We start from the raw sequence: 17,857 nt of genomic DNA on the forward strand, positions 1-17,857 counted from the left end.
TGGTCGTTTGGCCAAACGTTTGTTAAAATGTGAAATCGGATGTTCCAGAGCCAAGAACACAGTTGATGTTTATATTGGTCAATGCCAACATCAATTCAGATGAAATGTTTAGTTTTCAGCCAACAGCTTTCAAAATTACGTGCATGGAAGAAATACTGGAAGCAATTATTTATTTCTCTTCTCGAAAAATTATTTTGTTCTCTTCAAACGACATTAGGTTAAAATAAGGCCATTCACGAAATATTGACATAAGACTGTCAAACAGCTTAATGGTGTCTAAGCTCCGTCTGTCTCCATTCCACAGCGCTTCAAGTCCATGTGCTGAAGGGTGACAAGGCCGGCGAGTGGTGGAAGTTCACCATCAACGTCATCTCCGTTTACAAGCAGGGCGGCCAGCGCATCCGACGTGGGGACCAGCTGCTGTGGGTGCGTGCCAAGGACGTAGCCTGCCGCTGCCCCAAGATCAAGCCCGGCCGCAAGTACCTGCTGCTGGGCTCCGATGAGGATGACTCCCGTGGCCAGAGCGGCGTGGTGGCCGACAAGGGCAGCCTGCTCATCCCCTGGAAGGACCTGTGGGCACGACGCCTCCGCAAGTTCCAGCAACGAGACAAGAGGGGCAAGTGCTAGGCCCCTTGTCTGGCAGAGGGGTGAGGTGGCAAAAAAGAAGGAGCAAAAAAGTGTGAAGTATGAAGAGAAATAAAGGAAGAGGGATATATCATAGATATGATTGAGATGATGATGATGTCTTGGCGTAAAAGAACTGGAGTGCTGCTACCCTGGGTAGAGGCATACTGACAATATTATAAGCGAATGTTTTTTTCCCTCCATTTCCTCATCTTTAGGATTGTTTGTGAAGGAGCCCAGTGTTGCAGTCTGTTTTCCTTCAAGGGTTGTGTCTTCATTGTGGATTTGCAAAGTTTGCACCTAACCTGGCATATAAAATACTATGTACAAGTCCTTTGTGTTTCATTCACAATAGGTGTTGTTGATTGTACCAGTTTGTTATCTTTTTAAAGACAGCATTACAAAAAAAACAAGCTACTGTATCTCTTGTCAGAGTCAAAGTTGGCTCTTGTTATGTGTATTTTGTCATTTTGCTTAGAGTTAAGGTGACCGAGAAGAGCTTGTGGTTGAAACAGTCTCAGTTGGCTGTTTCCTTGGTCGAGTTCCAGTGAAACGGTGTAAACCACTTGCCACTAGAAGTGTTAACACACTAAACTCTTCATTAAGCCGTGGTTTTGCTGTGGTTTCTGCTCACATTGATAAAACTGTGGGGGGTTAGGATGGGTATGGAAGTAGAGTCCATCACATTTCTTTTGTGCCTTAATGTTAAAACTTCACGAATACCTCACCAGTAACATTCATGTTTTCTTTTCATTTCCTTACACAACCAAGGCCTACTGGGGGGGGGGGGGGGGAGGGGGATACCCATTTGTGTTGTGCGGCTGAAATTCATAAAAACGTGGCCTCATTTTCTCTGGCCTTTAAATGATCGATGAAGTGCATGTCTGAGCAAGGCATCATTCCATATCAAAGGGAAAATAATAGAGGGGGGGGGGGGGGGGGGGGCATGTTCAATCACTTCTATAATCATATCTCATAGATTTGAGGAGCAGCTAGTGAATTAGACAGGGGGTTCACTGTCCATTCTTTACTTAATATGTGTATGTGTGGTTTAAGCTTTGTGTGCTTTCTTGTGTAACTGTTCGCTAACACAGATACCTGAACGTGGATCTAGAATCAGCAAAGCATCTAACCTCAATTCTCTGATGGTATGAGGAAAAAAATGCCTTTTGCTTTACATGACTATAAATCATAAATTTAACATGCAGCCAGAATCAGACCTAAACCAGCTGGTATTAGCAGTCATCACAAGTATTCAAACTTCAGAGGCCTATAAGCTGAAATTTATTGTAGATATACAGTACACCTAGAGTGTCCTTTTCTGTGCATTGTTTTACTTCAAATTGATGGTACATCATCTAATGTGGTGATCCTAAATGCATGGTTATTAAACAAATCCATTTATTTCTTATGAAATTAATTTTATTCAACTGAGTGTAGTTCTAATTAAGGCATATGACTGTGGTTGGTTAAAAATAATGTTCCTGAATTTGTGGTAATTCAGTCAAACCCTCAAATTTAGCCTCATTTCTATTGTGAATTTGCCCTCATGGAAAAACATCTATGAAGTGTAAATGTCTATTTTTTAAAAAGTGACTTGGTACTTTACATTTTCTTTTTTTATTTTGATGATACTGCTCTGTTCATTTTGTTAATTGTATAGATGTATAGTTATTTTTTGTAAGACATTAACTAGATTGTATACACATGCTATTAACCTGAAGTTTGAGAACCATAGATTTAATAAGTGGGCATACAGAACACTAACTTTTATCCTTGTTTACATTTATTGACAGGAATATTTTAGAGAAAGATCAAAATAATCTTACATTTCAGACAGGCACATACACCCAGCAAACACACACACACACACACTGAATTTACAAATTGTACCAAACTGGTCATGAAACCCATCCTTCGCTCTCATTTACCGTACTGAATCCCATAAAACTGGAGTCATACATTGAATGTTTGGTCCTGTGAGTGATGCCAACATACCTTTTATATTGAGACAAATTTTCCTAGTATTTGGAGAATTCATCATGTGTTCTGATATTTGAAGATGACCTGTCATTTGTTCATAGTTGGTCTGTACAGTAAAGAATGTTTAGCTGTGTCCAGGGCGAAAATGTTGTGTATTGTCTTGTAATGCATACTAATATATTATGATTATCATAAATGGATATATTTAATGATGTGAAAAATGTGTCATATCTTTTATTTTGAAAAAATATTGAGATGAAAGCGAATGAATGACTGAAAGAGAAAGTCAAATAAAGATTAGAATAGGTTTACAGCGTCAACAACAGATCCCAGGACTAGGAAGCCAGAATGAAGATTTAAATTAACATACAATAAATCTATACAGTGAAGACATGCAACTGATGAAATGGAGATACTCTTTGGATTCATGAGGGTAGACATGTCAATTGAATGCACACTAGTCTGTATAGCAAAAATACACGTCTATGTCCAAACTCCAAAAAATAGTATTTCCACAATTACATTACAGAGAAAGCAAAGTTTCAGCCAACACCTAGTTACTGTGATTTCCTTTGCTTGACGGGAACAGCCCTAACCTGCAGTGCATTTGTGAAAGAAATCTAATTTCCTTTAGCGTTGTCCTTACTATGTTACCCAGGGATAAGTAGTTTCACACAGTGTAAATATTTGCCAGTTGACACCAGTTGTATTTCAATAACGTGGGCTATAACAAAAGGTTTGATTTATTGAAAACACCAGTGTTTGCAACATCATTCATCTCATTTGCTCCTCATTATTCAAGCTCACTATTGCGGCCTACAGAATGTCAGTGTAGTAGACAACAGCAATGAAATCCAAGAGCTACTGGAGACTTTTAGAGGTCTTTCTTTTTAAACATGTACATGCCAGGAAGAGCACTAGACATCTATTTTACAAACCTGGATTGAGAGACTGAGCTGTGCAAATGTATGTCAGTAAAAATGGAGAGGTAACTCATTCACTCTCTATGGGTCAGTGCTGAATAGAAAGCTTAATTGACCTAATGCCCTCCTCTCTTTATACTTACACAACTCAAAACTAAAATTACATCACCAAAACCCAAATCAGAAATCAACATTAGAAAGGGCTAAATAGAAAGAGGAAAATATCAAAGAAGATCTGGATTTACAGAAATTGAATTAAAGTGTTAAGAGAGACATGGTGATATGTTACAGGCTAAGCGCAGGTTCAAGGTTAGACTTGATTCATTATCCTCTAAAAGTGTCTTGGATCAAAACAAGTCCACACTATACATATCAGTGTATAAAATACAATTTTATAATTTTATAATATAAAATATACACTTTATACACATACAACACACTTGTGTTCAGCAAAGCAGCACAATTGAGACTGACAAGAAACTGCTTGCCCTACTAAGTTGTACAAGGTCATAGTTAATGTCAAACTAACACACACACACACACTCACAGTCCCACACTTCCCTAAAACATTACTCCCACTCACACTCCCTCCATTGTATCCCAGTTAGCAGTCATCAGACCGCTTCCTAAAACAATGAACTCTTAACCTGCAAGAGCACGCAACAGGAAAGGGCTGGACCCCAACAGACCACAGCTGTCTACTGCCTGAAAGACTACATGTTCAGTAGCCATGCTCCACCCAGTCCCACTGTTACCCCAAGATCAGCATTTGACCATTCGGTCACTACAGTAGCTGCATGTTAAATTAATATCCATGATCATCCTGTTACATCTTCACATGCCACAATCAATGTTTAAAATCAAGAATAGCAGAATTCCCCAGTAAATTAATATCCACAATATAATTTTAACTTCATATATTAAATCTTTTATCTCTGATGCCAGTGCTCTTGCATCCCAATAGTGATAAAGGATGTATGCAATAAACAGGATACTAGAAATACAAAGTGAAGTACAAAAACACAAATAGATAAGATATACAATTTGAAAACAATGGATTTGTAATCTAACTATAACTCAACACCACTCTTTTTGGGCCATTCCTTGAAAAGAACCCCTGAGGTCTAACTGCAAAAAATGAAATCTAACCAAGTGTTAATAATCTTCTATTAAGATCAAAAAATCTATTTGGTATTGTTTTTAGTATGAAAATACTTACCTAGTGCTCTCCCGTAAAGATCATTTTGACTTAATTTAAGAAGACCTTGACTTATTTTAAGGAGTCTTATCAAGACAAATTTACTCAATGCACTGGCAGACAAATTTGCTTGTTTTTAGGACAAATTTGCTTAACGCACTGGCAGACAAATTTGCTTGTCAAACTTTTCTTAAATTAAGTCAAATGATTTCATGAGAAAGCGCTAGGTAAGTCTCTTTATACTGAAAACAGTTTGAAAACAATACCAACTAGTTTTTTTTTATCTTGATATAAGATTAATAACACTTGGTTAGATTGTGTTAGATAAGCAGTTTTTGCAGTGTAGACTCAGGTAGATCTCATTTGTGGGCCACAATCCTGTAGTGCTTTCTGCAGTTATAACACCAATTTACCACACAAACCACTCCAAGTTCTTTCCTGATTTGTCAACGAGTGGATTAACTGAACCAGAGGTGCCAACCAAGATTATTAATCTTATATCAAGAATAGAAATCATTTGACATAATTTAAGATAAATTTGACTAATTTTAAGACATCTCATCCTGAAAACAAGCAAATTTGTCTGCCAGTGCGTTCAGCAAATTTGTCCTAAAAACAAGCAAATGTGTCTGCCAGTGCATTAAGTAAATTAGTCTTGATAAGACTCCTTAAAATAAGTCAAAGTCTTCTTAAATTAAGTCAAAATGATCTTTCGAGAGAGCACTAGGTAAATCTTTTCATACTAAGATTAATAACACTTGGTTAGATTTCATTTTTTGCAGTGTGGATGGGGGAGTATAGATACCCATCCCTGAGAAACTCTCAACATCCTCCTCCCCCTAATGCTGACGAGTAGGGGTCCCCTGGGGACCCCCGAAAGCTAATCTGCCTGCCCCTCGCTCTTTCTCACCCGGCGCTTGAGGGCCACTGACTTGGAGAGAAAGACTTAATTTACCACTTTTTTTAAAAAGACTTCACATTTTCATTATGAGCATGGCTGGCACTTTGAAAGCCATCAAAACAAGGCCACCAAAAGCTGGATTTTGTCCACCAGGGATTCTAGTGGCCCCCCGTTCCCTCTTTCTTTTCTTTATCTCTCTTTTATTTCTCACTTTTTTCTTTTTTTCTGTCTCAATAAATCTTTATGCAATCAAGATCCTTTCTCTCTCCTCTTCTGCTGGGATCCTCTTGGACCCCTGATCTGAGTCATTAACCCAGCGTAAATCCCGGGCTCCATCTCAGACGTCGTTTTTGTTTGCCTTCGGCATGGCCAATTCAGACGAGAACAACACCGCCCAGTGTCTTCTCAGCAGACCAAACATATTTGTCAAGCACTCTTTGCTCTTTGACAAATGTACTGTAGGATAGTTGCCCTGCTCGTTGATGTTTCCCCCCAAAAGGCCCCCAATACCCAAGATCATGTGCCTCAAGGCCTAACATCAGAGGAGAATGTGGTTCTGATGACACTGGAACAAGACCTTTGAGAAAACACTGTTTGCCTGACCCACCAACCTCTTTGTTTTGAAACACAGCAGCACCATTTATGGATTGAATGTTTGAGAAAATTTGGTTCATCTTGGTCAGACTGTAAATGTCCCCATCAAAAATCTTCATTGGATATAAACCAATAAACCTTGCTGGTTTATTAGTATTGGAAATTACCTAAATATCTGTCTCTTCTTTGGAGGCCTTGGTTGAGAATCTTCGGTGCCTCCATTGAGAGTTGCTAATCACAAACTATACAGAGGCTTGTTACGAGAGTCCACAGGATTTTCAAACACAGATATTGCTTAATCATATCACATGTTCAGGTTTACAGCCATTAACCATACCCCTTATCACACATAGATACAGCCACACAAACAAGGGACCTTAGTGTTTGACACCAGCATCCTCTTCACCTCTCCCTACTCTCTTCCCCTTGCTCTTTTCACTCGGTTTGGTTCTTCACACTCCTGTCTCTCTTTCTCACCCATTTGCTTCCCACTTATTTCTGGCTTACGAGACTCCAGTACAATGGCGGCTCTTGTGCATGTGGGTGAAGCCCCTCCAGAAGGAACGCGAACCCAATCATTCAGCTGCAGCCTAGAGCGCACAGCGAGATGTTTGGGATGGCATGGCCTTCACCTCATTAGCATTTCCATACTGGATTAAGGCACTTAGGTCAGGCGGTGGTATGTATTATATGCATTTCAACGTCTAGCTGCCTCGATCACTCTCTTCCCCCACCACTCCTCTGGTGGACTACTTTCACCACATTAAGGCAAACACTTGCTGAGACGATGTGCTAATGAACTGGTTAGCGCTGCTAATGAGTGCTCATGAGTCAGAGGCCAAAGACTTTGCTCTGTCTCTCTGTCAATCTTTCCTCCAGATATAACAACCGAAGATCTAGAAAACAGAGCTAAATATATCAGTGATAAAGATGTGATGATCATACCTGATGATAACAAATCAAATAAGGGCCAATGTTCAGTACATACATGGCCATGACAAAGCTTATTTCATAACATATGCATAATATTGTGTAATATTGTGGGCAGCCGTGGCCCACTGGTTAGCACTCTGGACTTGTAACCGGAGGGTTGCCGGTTCGAGCCCCGACCAGTGGGCAGCGGCTGAAGTGACCTTGAGCAAGGCACCTAACCCCTCACTGCTCCCCGAGGTTAGGTTGCAGGCAGCTCACTGCGCTGGGATTAGTGTGTGCTTCATCTCACTGTGTGTTCACTGTGTGCTGAGTGTATTTCACTAATTCATGGATTGGGACCAAATTTTCCTCACGGGATCAAAAGAGTATACTTATACTTATATTGACTTTAAATAATGAACACATTTTCTTTTTTCCATTGAGCCCATCTACTATGTTGCCTAAAACTAGCTAGCACAACTAATGCATGCAAGTTATGGTTTACAAACTACCTTTGAGTATTTTTTTTTCTCCAAGAGCATAAGTTCTGGAATTCTACACGTTAAACTCGAAAAACAGTTGAAAATAATTCTGAAATGAGATCATACTGCGTTCCACTGTACTTGGAAGAAATACCTTTGACTCTGAAAAGTGCAATTGAACAGCCATTCAAGTCAGGATTACAAATCTAAAACTGGGTCAAGATCCATGTATCAAGTCGGTCGAATTGATCTCAAAGTAATATGGTGGTGCACACAGTCACTCAAACATTTCTACACATTCATCAGCTAGCTAGCTGACAAATAAGCCAAGCTAAGCAGCAGTGTGAATCGTTCGTCATGACCTCAGTGAAGTTTTTCCAAGTTAAATGTTAATGTGGGTGGGAGCAAATAGAAACCATTTGCTTGTTTTATGGGTGAAAAGGGACATCATCTACAGTAGATATGAATTTTTAAAATGACACACCTCAAGTTTATTATTTAAAGCAAATTATTTTGCTGACCCCTTGGCTATGGGTTGCGGACCCCACTTTGAGAACCACTGGTCTAGCCTACTCCCCCTGTATCTGTTAGCTAGCATCAATGAGGCTAGCGAAACAAACACTACATTTCCACAACACTTCTGATTACCAAACTGGTGCTTCACAGGAGAGGACCGATCATGTGAAGCTAGGGAGGAATCACCGAATCAAGAATAAGACTATCTTGCTTCCTGTAGACCTATGATATTTTAAGTAAATAGACTCAGATCCCTTCATGTCGATCACCCACACTGGTTTTTGGTTCCTTAACCTTAAAATAACTTATCGGGGCACTCCCATATAAGTCAACAGACTTAGATTCCTTCGTTTTTTAGCATTTACAATGGTTCTGATAGATTGCAGAAGAAATATAAATATAATTGTCTAAATGATCTATTTATTATCACATTGATCTGTGATGACTGTATTTTATACCACATATTTGTTTTCTACTGAGGATTCGACAGGCTAATTGAAGGCACGCTCCTCTCAGGCACCTATGGTTGCTCACAGTTCAATTTAATAGGGCACTACCGCAAAGGCCTTTTAGGCAAGTCCCTCCACTTGGTGGCCATATAATAATGCTTTTTTGGCACTTATAGGGCGTCTATTTCGGCAAAAATGCGCATGCGCAAGGCTTCACGACACCAACCTTGCTCCAGCGGGGAGATCACAATGATTGGCACGATGTATTCACAACACACCACATGATTGGCACAATGTATTCATATGCCAACTTTTTTGTCACGGAAGGGGCGGGATATGTGTAGACAATGTTACACACTAACCCCATGCATTTCTATAGAGGATTGTTTGAGTGCTGTGTCTCCTCATTAGAAAGTCTCTGACTGTCTTTGTCTCCCATCCCATGATGAAGATATAATATCGAAATGTTAGTCTGCACCGAAATAAAAATAACAAACACTAGCATTAGTTTCCTGCGGTAATCCATGTTTCCCAAGCAGATGCACTGGAATGCATTTTGATTGGAAGTCAGGAAAACCGACATGGAATTATTGACTTCTGACTTGCAATGAGATGCAGCATATCATCCAACTACCAATACAGCCCAAGATGCTCACAGTGGAAGAAGATACTTTGCAATGTCAAACACTGGCTCTCACTGGCTATATAATACATATAAATGTACACATTTTGACAGTTTTATTAAGTGCCTATGCTTAGATTGAAGTATTTGCAAATATCATACTTTAAGTTTTTACGTCAGTGTTGCCTAAATCTACAATATGTAATGGATAAGTATAGCACATTGTATATAAAAAAGTGTGACAAAATCTTGTGTTGGTGTGACCAAGTTGCTATAGCATTTGTATGACCAGTGGGAAAAAAATGCTAAAGCCCTGATGTTCTCATTGTAGTTTAGAGTTCTTGAGCTAACTTTAGAGAAAGGAGAAAAAGTGAAAGAATGAGGAGACTGAAAGAAACAACAGAATGATTTGGAGCAGTGGAATTTTTCCAATTGGACAAATACACACACACACACACACACCAAGAGAGAAACAAACACTACAAACGATCTCTCGCCAGCCCATTTCATCAGAATACATTAATATCCTCAAGTGTTGGCACAGACGTGAAGGCACTCAGTAAAGGCACTGAACAAAGTGCGCTGTGGCTCGGAGGTCTGGGATCTTCAAATAAACCCCCTACTGGGTGTCATGGGGACTGGGAAGTGGAATTAACCGCCATATTAGCTGACCTTCACTGCTCTTGTTTCCCCCCTAGTCCTGCCTGCCTGGAGGCCCTGTCACAGGGCGCGTCACCAGGGTCTCCCAGCCCAACAATGCGGGCATTTCCCCCGCAGCAATACACACTCTGGCCCTTGGGTTTACTGAGCAAACACGACCTGGTTCTGCCAAACATAAATGGCCCTGCGGCTCCCACATTCCGCCTTCAACCGTCTGCCTCTAGTCTTTGTGTATCCCCACTGCGGAGCCATACCTCCTTCCCCCCATCCCCCCTCCAAAAAAGAGGCAACTCGGTGCTGGATGGAAGTGGTGAGAGTGGCCTCTATGGTGGAGTCAGGAAGAGACTGATCCCCAAAGCCCAGGGCGGGACTGTACCACTGCAAACCGGGCTATGGCCAATTCCAACCAGTTGGGGAGATTTTAACATTTCAATGTCTGGGTTTGGCGTTATGCCTGCCAGGGTCAGGATCAATAAAATACATGAATGGGGGGGGGGAATCTTTTAAAATTCTGTCCCTCCATTTTTACAAGTATGAATCTGGTTTTGCTATTGCCACTTGCCTGCTATTACTCCCTATAGAGAGATCAAGGGCCAACTGAGGAAAGTAGTCCTTGACTCAGGCTACATTTAGGATTCGTATGGCTGTAACAGACATTAAGGCTGTTAACACTGTTTTCGAAAGGTTTGAGCAGCCAGTGAGGAGACTAAAATGCTAAGTTTTATGAGCAATGTTCTGGCATTCAGATACCGTATGTTAGTCTGTCTACTAATATTGCTGTTAATAGCCCTTTGAAATCTCTAACACTTTTTATGACAGGTTTAGTCTCCTCCAACTCACAAATCTTGTTCTGACATAAAAGCACGTCATTAATACAGTAATTATCAAAGACATTAAATCTGTTTCCATCATGTCAGTGTTAACCTGGAGATTTTATGAACATAGCTACTTATGTTCAGTTCCTTCCTCAAAATGTTCTAAAACTAAGCCTCAAAGATATTGAGGTAATCTGTGTTTTGACATATTGGTGCCATATTATGCAAGCCCCAGGGGCTGTCATCATCACAATCATCTACCTTACATCTCTGTTCATTTGTTCCATCCTGCACCTGAACATCTGAACGGTGCCCCGTCAAAAGCCATCGAACCAGTTACCATTGCTTTCAGTTCATTGTAACCTTGACAACTGGGCATTAGGATCTGTCCCCTCTGTGCCAAGTGAGGGGAGGGGAGAAAAAAAAAATCACAAAATAAAAACGTTATAAAGGAAATAAGTGCTCAAAAAGCAATCAAACCTAGTGTCACGCAGGGCAGTCACACACAGACACACGCAGGGGTGCAGGGTCAGGTGTTATCTTTTGAACCTGACCGGCTGAGCAGAAGACCAATTCCAGACCTCTGCCTTTCATGAAGCACAACATGCTTCCTGCAATCTGAGGGCCAGGAGTGGGGCCGCCAAAGCCACAAGCACGACTCTAGGCCTGGACCCTGCAGGAGGAAGATTGAAAATGTTCTGCTGCACTCCAAGATACAGGTACTTTTCAAAGACTTAAGAACAGCATGGCAAGGCAAGCAATCATGTAAGCCTTGTGGTCTCCTGAAGAGTTGAATGATATTTCTAATCTTAGGACTCTGTATGCTTTTACCAGCCAATTCCTGAGTGCTTCTAAAACAAGCTTTATTAAAACAGTCTGATGGCAGGATGTCGACTTTTATTCCTGGTATGACATGCAACAGATCCTGAAAAGATCAAGACAAAAAAGGTATCTCTTTCATAGTAATAGTGTTTTCGGTTGAGAGCATAGATGGGTCCCCTCATTTGTTTACAGGGAATATTCTGTGCCAAGTTTTATAGTTCTGATAGATTCTGTGTGAGTCAAACAACAATATCATCCAAATACAAAAAAGCGTCTCTAAGTCATTCACATTTGCTCAATAGATTCCATTAAAACAAATGGCAGTCTCTAGTGCATAAGGACATATGTTCTATGGCCTTGAAGCCTGTACCCATTTTTTATGTACTGAATATATTTTATGTGTCTGGTCTGCACACTGCGGCCATAAATGTCATGGCAAACTGATATTACGGTTCCCCTTTCACTGTGGAGTGATGTGTCTGCTTCCATCATATCGCGACTTCAGGGCTCCGCCCTGCCTGGACACCCATGTGAGCTCTGCAGTATCTCTGTGACAGCAGGCTGACAGGAGGCTCGCTGATGACTGTCATTAGTGTTTCAGGGGTGGAGCGGAGTGGAGAGCCGGATGACACAATGATCCACTGTCACACCCTTACACTTGGCTGTGTCATGTGTGCATGTGTATTTGTGTGTGCAAGTGTGTGTGTGTGTGTGTGTGTGAGAGAGAGAGAGAGAGAGAGAGAAAGAGAAATAAGGATGTAGTAATAGTTCCCATATGTTTCTGTCACCCCTGTGACAGAGGACAGAAAGAGATAAACATTCCAGAGAAATGATGACGTGTGTGTGTGTGTGTGTGTAGGAAATGGCAGGCTTTGTCAGTGGACAGTGAGCAGATTCTCCTCATGAAAGAGCTGAGGGATGCCCTTCTACACACACACACACACTCTCTCACACTCTTATCTCTCTGTTAGACACACATAATTTACACACACACACGTCAGCTATGCAACCTGGAAAATTATGATGCATGTACCCACCAACTCATAACTACAACCAAGCATGCCGTACACACTGTGTAAACGACTTTGAGTAAACAAGTACGACAGACACATAAAGAAGCACACAGTGGGACATTTACACAAGGCCCTCAGAGTGACAGTGCCTGGACCACTGCCGTTCTGTTTTGGGAGTGTGTGTGTGTGTGTTCTTCCACATTTCCTGATGGGATTTCACAGAGAAACAAAAAGGAGGAGCTGAGAGCCACATCCTCTGAGTACACAGCAGTTAGTCTGGATTGTGTGCCTGAAGCATTACCACAAAGCGAGAGATGTTCTCCAGCCCAGGGACCCAGCAGAACCTCTCTCTCTCTCCCTCTGTATGTGTGTGTGTTCCTGAAACATTACCACACAGTGAAGAATGTTCTCCGAATCAAAGATGCAGATGATAGCCATTTCAAACATACACACGACGTACGAGTATCTGAAAGAACATACTCAGAACACTCTCACTTTCTTTCTCTCTGTTTGTGTGTGTGTGTGTGTGTGTGTGTGTGGGTGCAGTCTCTCTCTCTGACACCTTCTGTGTATGTGTGTGTGTGTGTGCAGATGTGGGTGTTTTTGGCAAACAAGTGTCTGAGTGGGATGAAAACCACAGATGAGCACTGACATCCTTCATTCTCCTCTCCTCTCCTCTTCCTTTCTCTCTGAGCTGCTTTTGTTGCATCAAACTGGCCTCTTGAAATGAACTTCTGAGGGACTGCCACTGGATTCTGCCGGACCACTTCTGGTCCTCTGAAATCTCCTCAGAGTGGAGACATGGGAGTCGGGCTTGTCCCGGTCCCCTCTCATGGAGGATGTGTGTTGGGCCACTTTGTTCTCTGATCCTCATGGAAACCTGCGGAAGTCATCAAGAGGAATGTGGGGAGGTAGGAAAGGGTGGCGTCACTATCTGGGATCCAGCTTTCCGCTCCAGATAGATGAAGATTCCAGGGATGTCCAGACACACTTCACATGGGATTAGATTTATTCCCCCACACCATTCAGAAGCTTGCTTTCAGACTGCATTTCACAGAAAAGCTGGTCGCCCAACAGCGAGCTGTGCCACAGCTCTGCCAAATGTAAATGTTTTCAGTACAGAGCACCTCATGGGAGTAATTTATGCATTAAAGTCATTAACATCTGTCCAAGTAGTAGACTTTTTTTCCCTTCAAAATTTTACGTTAATTCACTCCAGTTTTGCAGTGCCACATGGAACGAAAGTCTGCGTCTCTAGACTTTCTAAGTGCCATAAAGCATTTTACGTTAAGCTTATAAACTGACTCTTGACCCGAGCTTGGCCGAGCCAAAAGCCCAGTATCGAAATATTTCAAATCCTGCCAGATGACATTGCCAAACACCATTGTAGAGTCTTGTTTATGTGGAAACACTGACCTGGAGTCTGTAAAAATGAAACAAATGTAGGGGGATGACGAGGAGGGGAAAACAATGTAGGCATATCAAAGCCAAATTAAAGCAAGAAGCAGGCAAAGCCTTGCCCAGAATTGGCTCTGTGCCCTGCTCTAGACCAGCCAGTAAGGCAGCGCTCAGCTCTCGTCTCAACATAGAAAACACAGAGATCATGCAGCTCCATATTTCTGGACAGTTGCACACTTTCGTTGTGCCCCAAAAGATCTACGGTAGCCTGCATTACAAGAGCTTTGAAGCATCTGTACACAAGTAATCAATCATGGCCGTACCATTTGTGCTGTCAAACGATTGAACAGATGAAATAATAACATCTGCAGGATTTGGCTTCTGGAGGTGTTTTTGTGGAATTGAAGTCACTGACCTGTGACAAAGAAATGACTGCAAACTGGACTTCACCTCATTACTCAGGTCATCACCCCTCACTATCGTCCTCTAGCTCAGAGTGACCCACATTTTAATCATGCTGTCACCTATGAGGGATTTACGACGCAGCAACTGCAACAGCGGTATGGTAATCATTAAGCTCTTCAAATAAGACGTCAGATTCATAAGGTTGACAAAGGAGTCAGTAATAGCCGAGACCCAATGCGCGAAGATGCGTGTGCGTGACTTTTACAGGGACAGGCACATCATATGGAAGAGATAGACATTAGCTAGAGCCAAATTTATTGGTGTGCTTCACCCCTCTCGTGCACATGTCAGTGAAAAAAAGCGACAAAAAAAAAAAAAACTGTGTGCCTGTGTGTCTCAGTGTATGTGAGCATGTGAGGGGAAAGTCTAAGCTGGGTACATATATTTTCTATATCAAGTTCCTATGTCTATGATATATATCATCCATATAATAAACATGTGTGAATACAGATAGGTAAGCCTGACTAATTGAAAAATAATTCAAGCATCTAGGTGGTTTGCATGTCGGTAAGCTATCTCTTTCATTGATGTTCAGTCTCTCTCTCTTTTCCCCTCTTCTCTCTCTCTCATTCTCTCTGGGGGCTGTGGTGTGAAAATTCCAGGCCCTCAGTGCAGCATCTGGTCCTCAGCAATGTCTGTGAACACTTGGGCCCATTAGTTCCACCTCCGGGCCGGGCCGTGGCGTGATCCCCACTGATCGCATCTCACAGAGGGGCCCGGTGGGGGCCCGTCCCTGAGGACCCATAACCACACAGGCACCAGAACAAATAGCTCACCGCTTACTCAAGCCTCTGGACCTCTTTATGGCAGGTGATTTCTGCCGCCCCACCACCACCTCCAACCTTTTCAAACCCACACCTACTCTTTATGTTTCTTTTTTCCCCCTTTCCTTGTCTGGAGGCATACTTCAAAAGCCAGTGCCGTCACCCCCTTTTGCTTGTCTCGCGCCTTTTTTCCTCCGGTGTTGCCACGTAGCACTCTTTCACTCAAAACTCTTAGATGAGATGGAGAGAGAGAGAGAGAGAGAGAGAGAGAGGGATGGAGAGAAAGGGAGTAAGAGAGGACAGAGGGGTGAACAGGGGGAAAGAGCCAACATGTTTGCGTGCATGTGTACAGTGCGCTTTGCCAAACACACTGGTCCAGGAGCTGCCATCACATGTGATAGATCACGATCTACCATGACTGAGCTGAGACACGGAACTGACACGGGACCAGGAAAATTGAGACAAAGTGAGACGGCTGCTCTTGACAAACCACAGATCTAAAGGCGGCAGAGAAGCTTAGCCAATTTAATGCAAGGACTCGGCTCTGCCAAGAGGGAGGCTACAATGGCTGACTAACATTTCCAGGCAGTGATGGTTAGTCCAGGTTCAGAAAATAGATGCCATACTCCATTCCTGGAGTCTCGGATCACCTGGATTTTGCATATTCTTCAGTCAACAGATAAAAGCAATTAGCGATATAGTCTCCCCTGCCTGACTGCAAAAGTCAACAAAACACTGCTTACTACAAGCCCAATGTTATCAATTTAGGCTAGAAGGCAAACTCTGAGTAATCAGCTGAAAATTATATGAGCTTCAGCCACAAATTTAGCCTAAAAACGGTCTCCATGTAAGAACAACAAACGACAACAGAACACACATCAATCAATCCTCTTAAACCAGCGCTTGGATACAACTGAGGAACCGTGGGCAAGAGTGTCCCTGAGAGGTGTCCGGTCTCGGAAAGCTGCTGTACAGATGTGAAGTATACCGCACTCAGGGGTCAAGTCCCCCTCACCGTTGACCTTTCCGTGCCGACTGGGCTTTGATGTCCAGCCAGGACTGACTGACAAACACACTCCTTATGAGCGTACACCCACTGGCATGTTAGTCCAGAAATTAATGGCCTTCTCCCCCCATTCAACATGTGTATATTTTTTATAGAAGTACTTATAAGTCATATTTTCAATGAATAAACTTTTTTACTGAACACTTTTTTGGCTCACCAGTCTTAAAGAGGGTGATTAAAAAGATCCAGACTTTACCAAGTCCCTCCTTATCTGCATTCTCCACATAACCACACAATCTGTTTATTTAATTACTGTACATTACTATGTAAACACTACAGAGGTAGAACCAGCCCTGACATATAAGGCATTTTTGCATGCATGAATGCGATCTCGTTCTGATTGCTGCTGAGGTCATTAGATTTGTAATAAGGACAATTTCCTGGATGAGCTTGATTACAAGAGAATGTATTTTCTTTTCCCCCCTCCATCCTGACAGCTCTTTGAGTCTAACCCAGCAACAGCACATGAACAAATGGCCTGCAAGTCACTTATTAATGAAGAGAGGAAGAGAAAGATAGAAGTTCAGAGAAAGAGGAAACAAAAAGAAAGGAGTAAGGCAGATCTGAAAGTGAAGGACACCGACTGGAAAGACAGGAAAGAATGGTACGAGAGAGAGAGAGAGAGAGAGAGAGAGAACAATGAAAGTGCAAGCAATCAAGCAAAGAACCCAGACACTGTGAGAGGAGAGAGAGGAAGAAAGAGAGAAAGGGAGAGATATGGTGGAGGTTATCCTCCAGCTGAGGAAACACTTGTGTTGGCAAGCTGCGTCTTGCTTGTGGTGAATCTCAAGTTGAAAGCCAAAGAAAATGTTGTAGTACAATGCCTGAGCATAAACACCACCAAAGAGCAGAAAAGTGCACTGTTACCCATACACACACTCTTTCTCACACACACACACATACTGTAGACAGACACTCACATACACACTTGGACTTGGACACACATGGACTTCTTTACACTTGTCCCAACAGTTGCTTTCGTAAAAGCTTAAGGTCACACCACTGCTTGTTTTACAGGTACACTCTGGGCATTCTAACCAGAATGAGAAAGTGTGCCAGACGAGGGGCTCATTTCCCGAGGCTCCTTACTCACTCTTTTCCAATGCTGACAGTGAGGAAAACAGCATCTCATATCTCCAATAACTTCACTTTACTATAGTCTGCTACCAAGGCAGTGAAGTCACAGGTTCATTAAAGACCATAATAATAACTGGCTCTTCTCTACCCTACAATTTCTGTGGACCAAAATGTGTAGTTTCTGTGACATGTTAGATTGGCAATCAGGTTTGAGGTGAAATGCCTTGACTCTGAACTTTGAATGGATCTGTCAAACTGATGGTTTCACATTCAACTCCAATGACCAGTTGAGGTTCCATCACATTTTAACTTCCTGACCATTGTAACCTCTTTCTTGGACCTGCAGTGTTCCAGTGGTCAGGGGACATCCTCTGTAGTCTCTATCTGGTATAATTTTGGAAATCATTTACAAAGACTGAAATTAGTAAATTGCAGGTTCAAAAAGCAGACCTTACGCATTAGACCTAATCCAGAAGTTTGACAGGGTTCAAAATTTGCATCATATCGAAATGAGACAGTCCTTCATGGAATTCTGCATTGGCAAGGTTAATTAATTATGACCATTTACTGTAC

General features: G+C 42.0%; 1 protein-coding gene across 1 annotated transcript in view; it reads left to right on the forward strand.

Moving 5' to 3' along the window:
• Nucleotides 1-2,802, forward strand: part of ntn1b (netrin 1b) — a 45,124-nt gene extending 42,322 nt beyond the window's left edge. The window contains exon 7 of the mRNA XM_042087561.1: nucleotides 305-2,802. Within this exon, the coding sequence (XP_041943495.1) occupies nucleotides 305-627 (323 nt within the window). The 3' untranslated portion in view covers nucleotides 628-2,802. The remainder of the gene's footprint in view (nucleotides 1-304) is intronic.
• Nucleotides 2,803-17,857: the final 15,055 nt, after the last annotated feature.

This window comes from Alosa sapidissima, chromosome 3 (assembly GCF_018492685.1).
Source record: "Alosa sapidissima isolate fAloSap1 chromosome 3, fAloSap1.pri, whole genome shotgun sequence".
NCBI classification, from domain to species: domain Eukaryota; kingdom Metazoa; phylum Chordata; class Actinopteri; order Clupeiformes; family Clupeidae; genus Alosa; species Alosa sapidissima.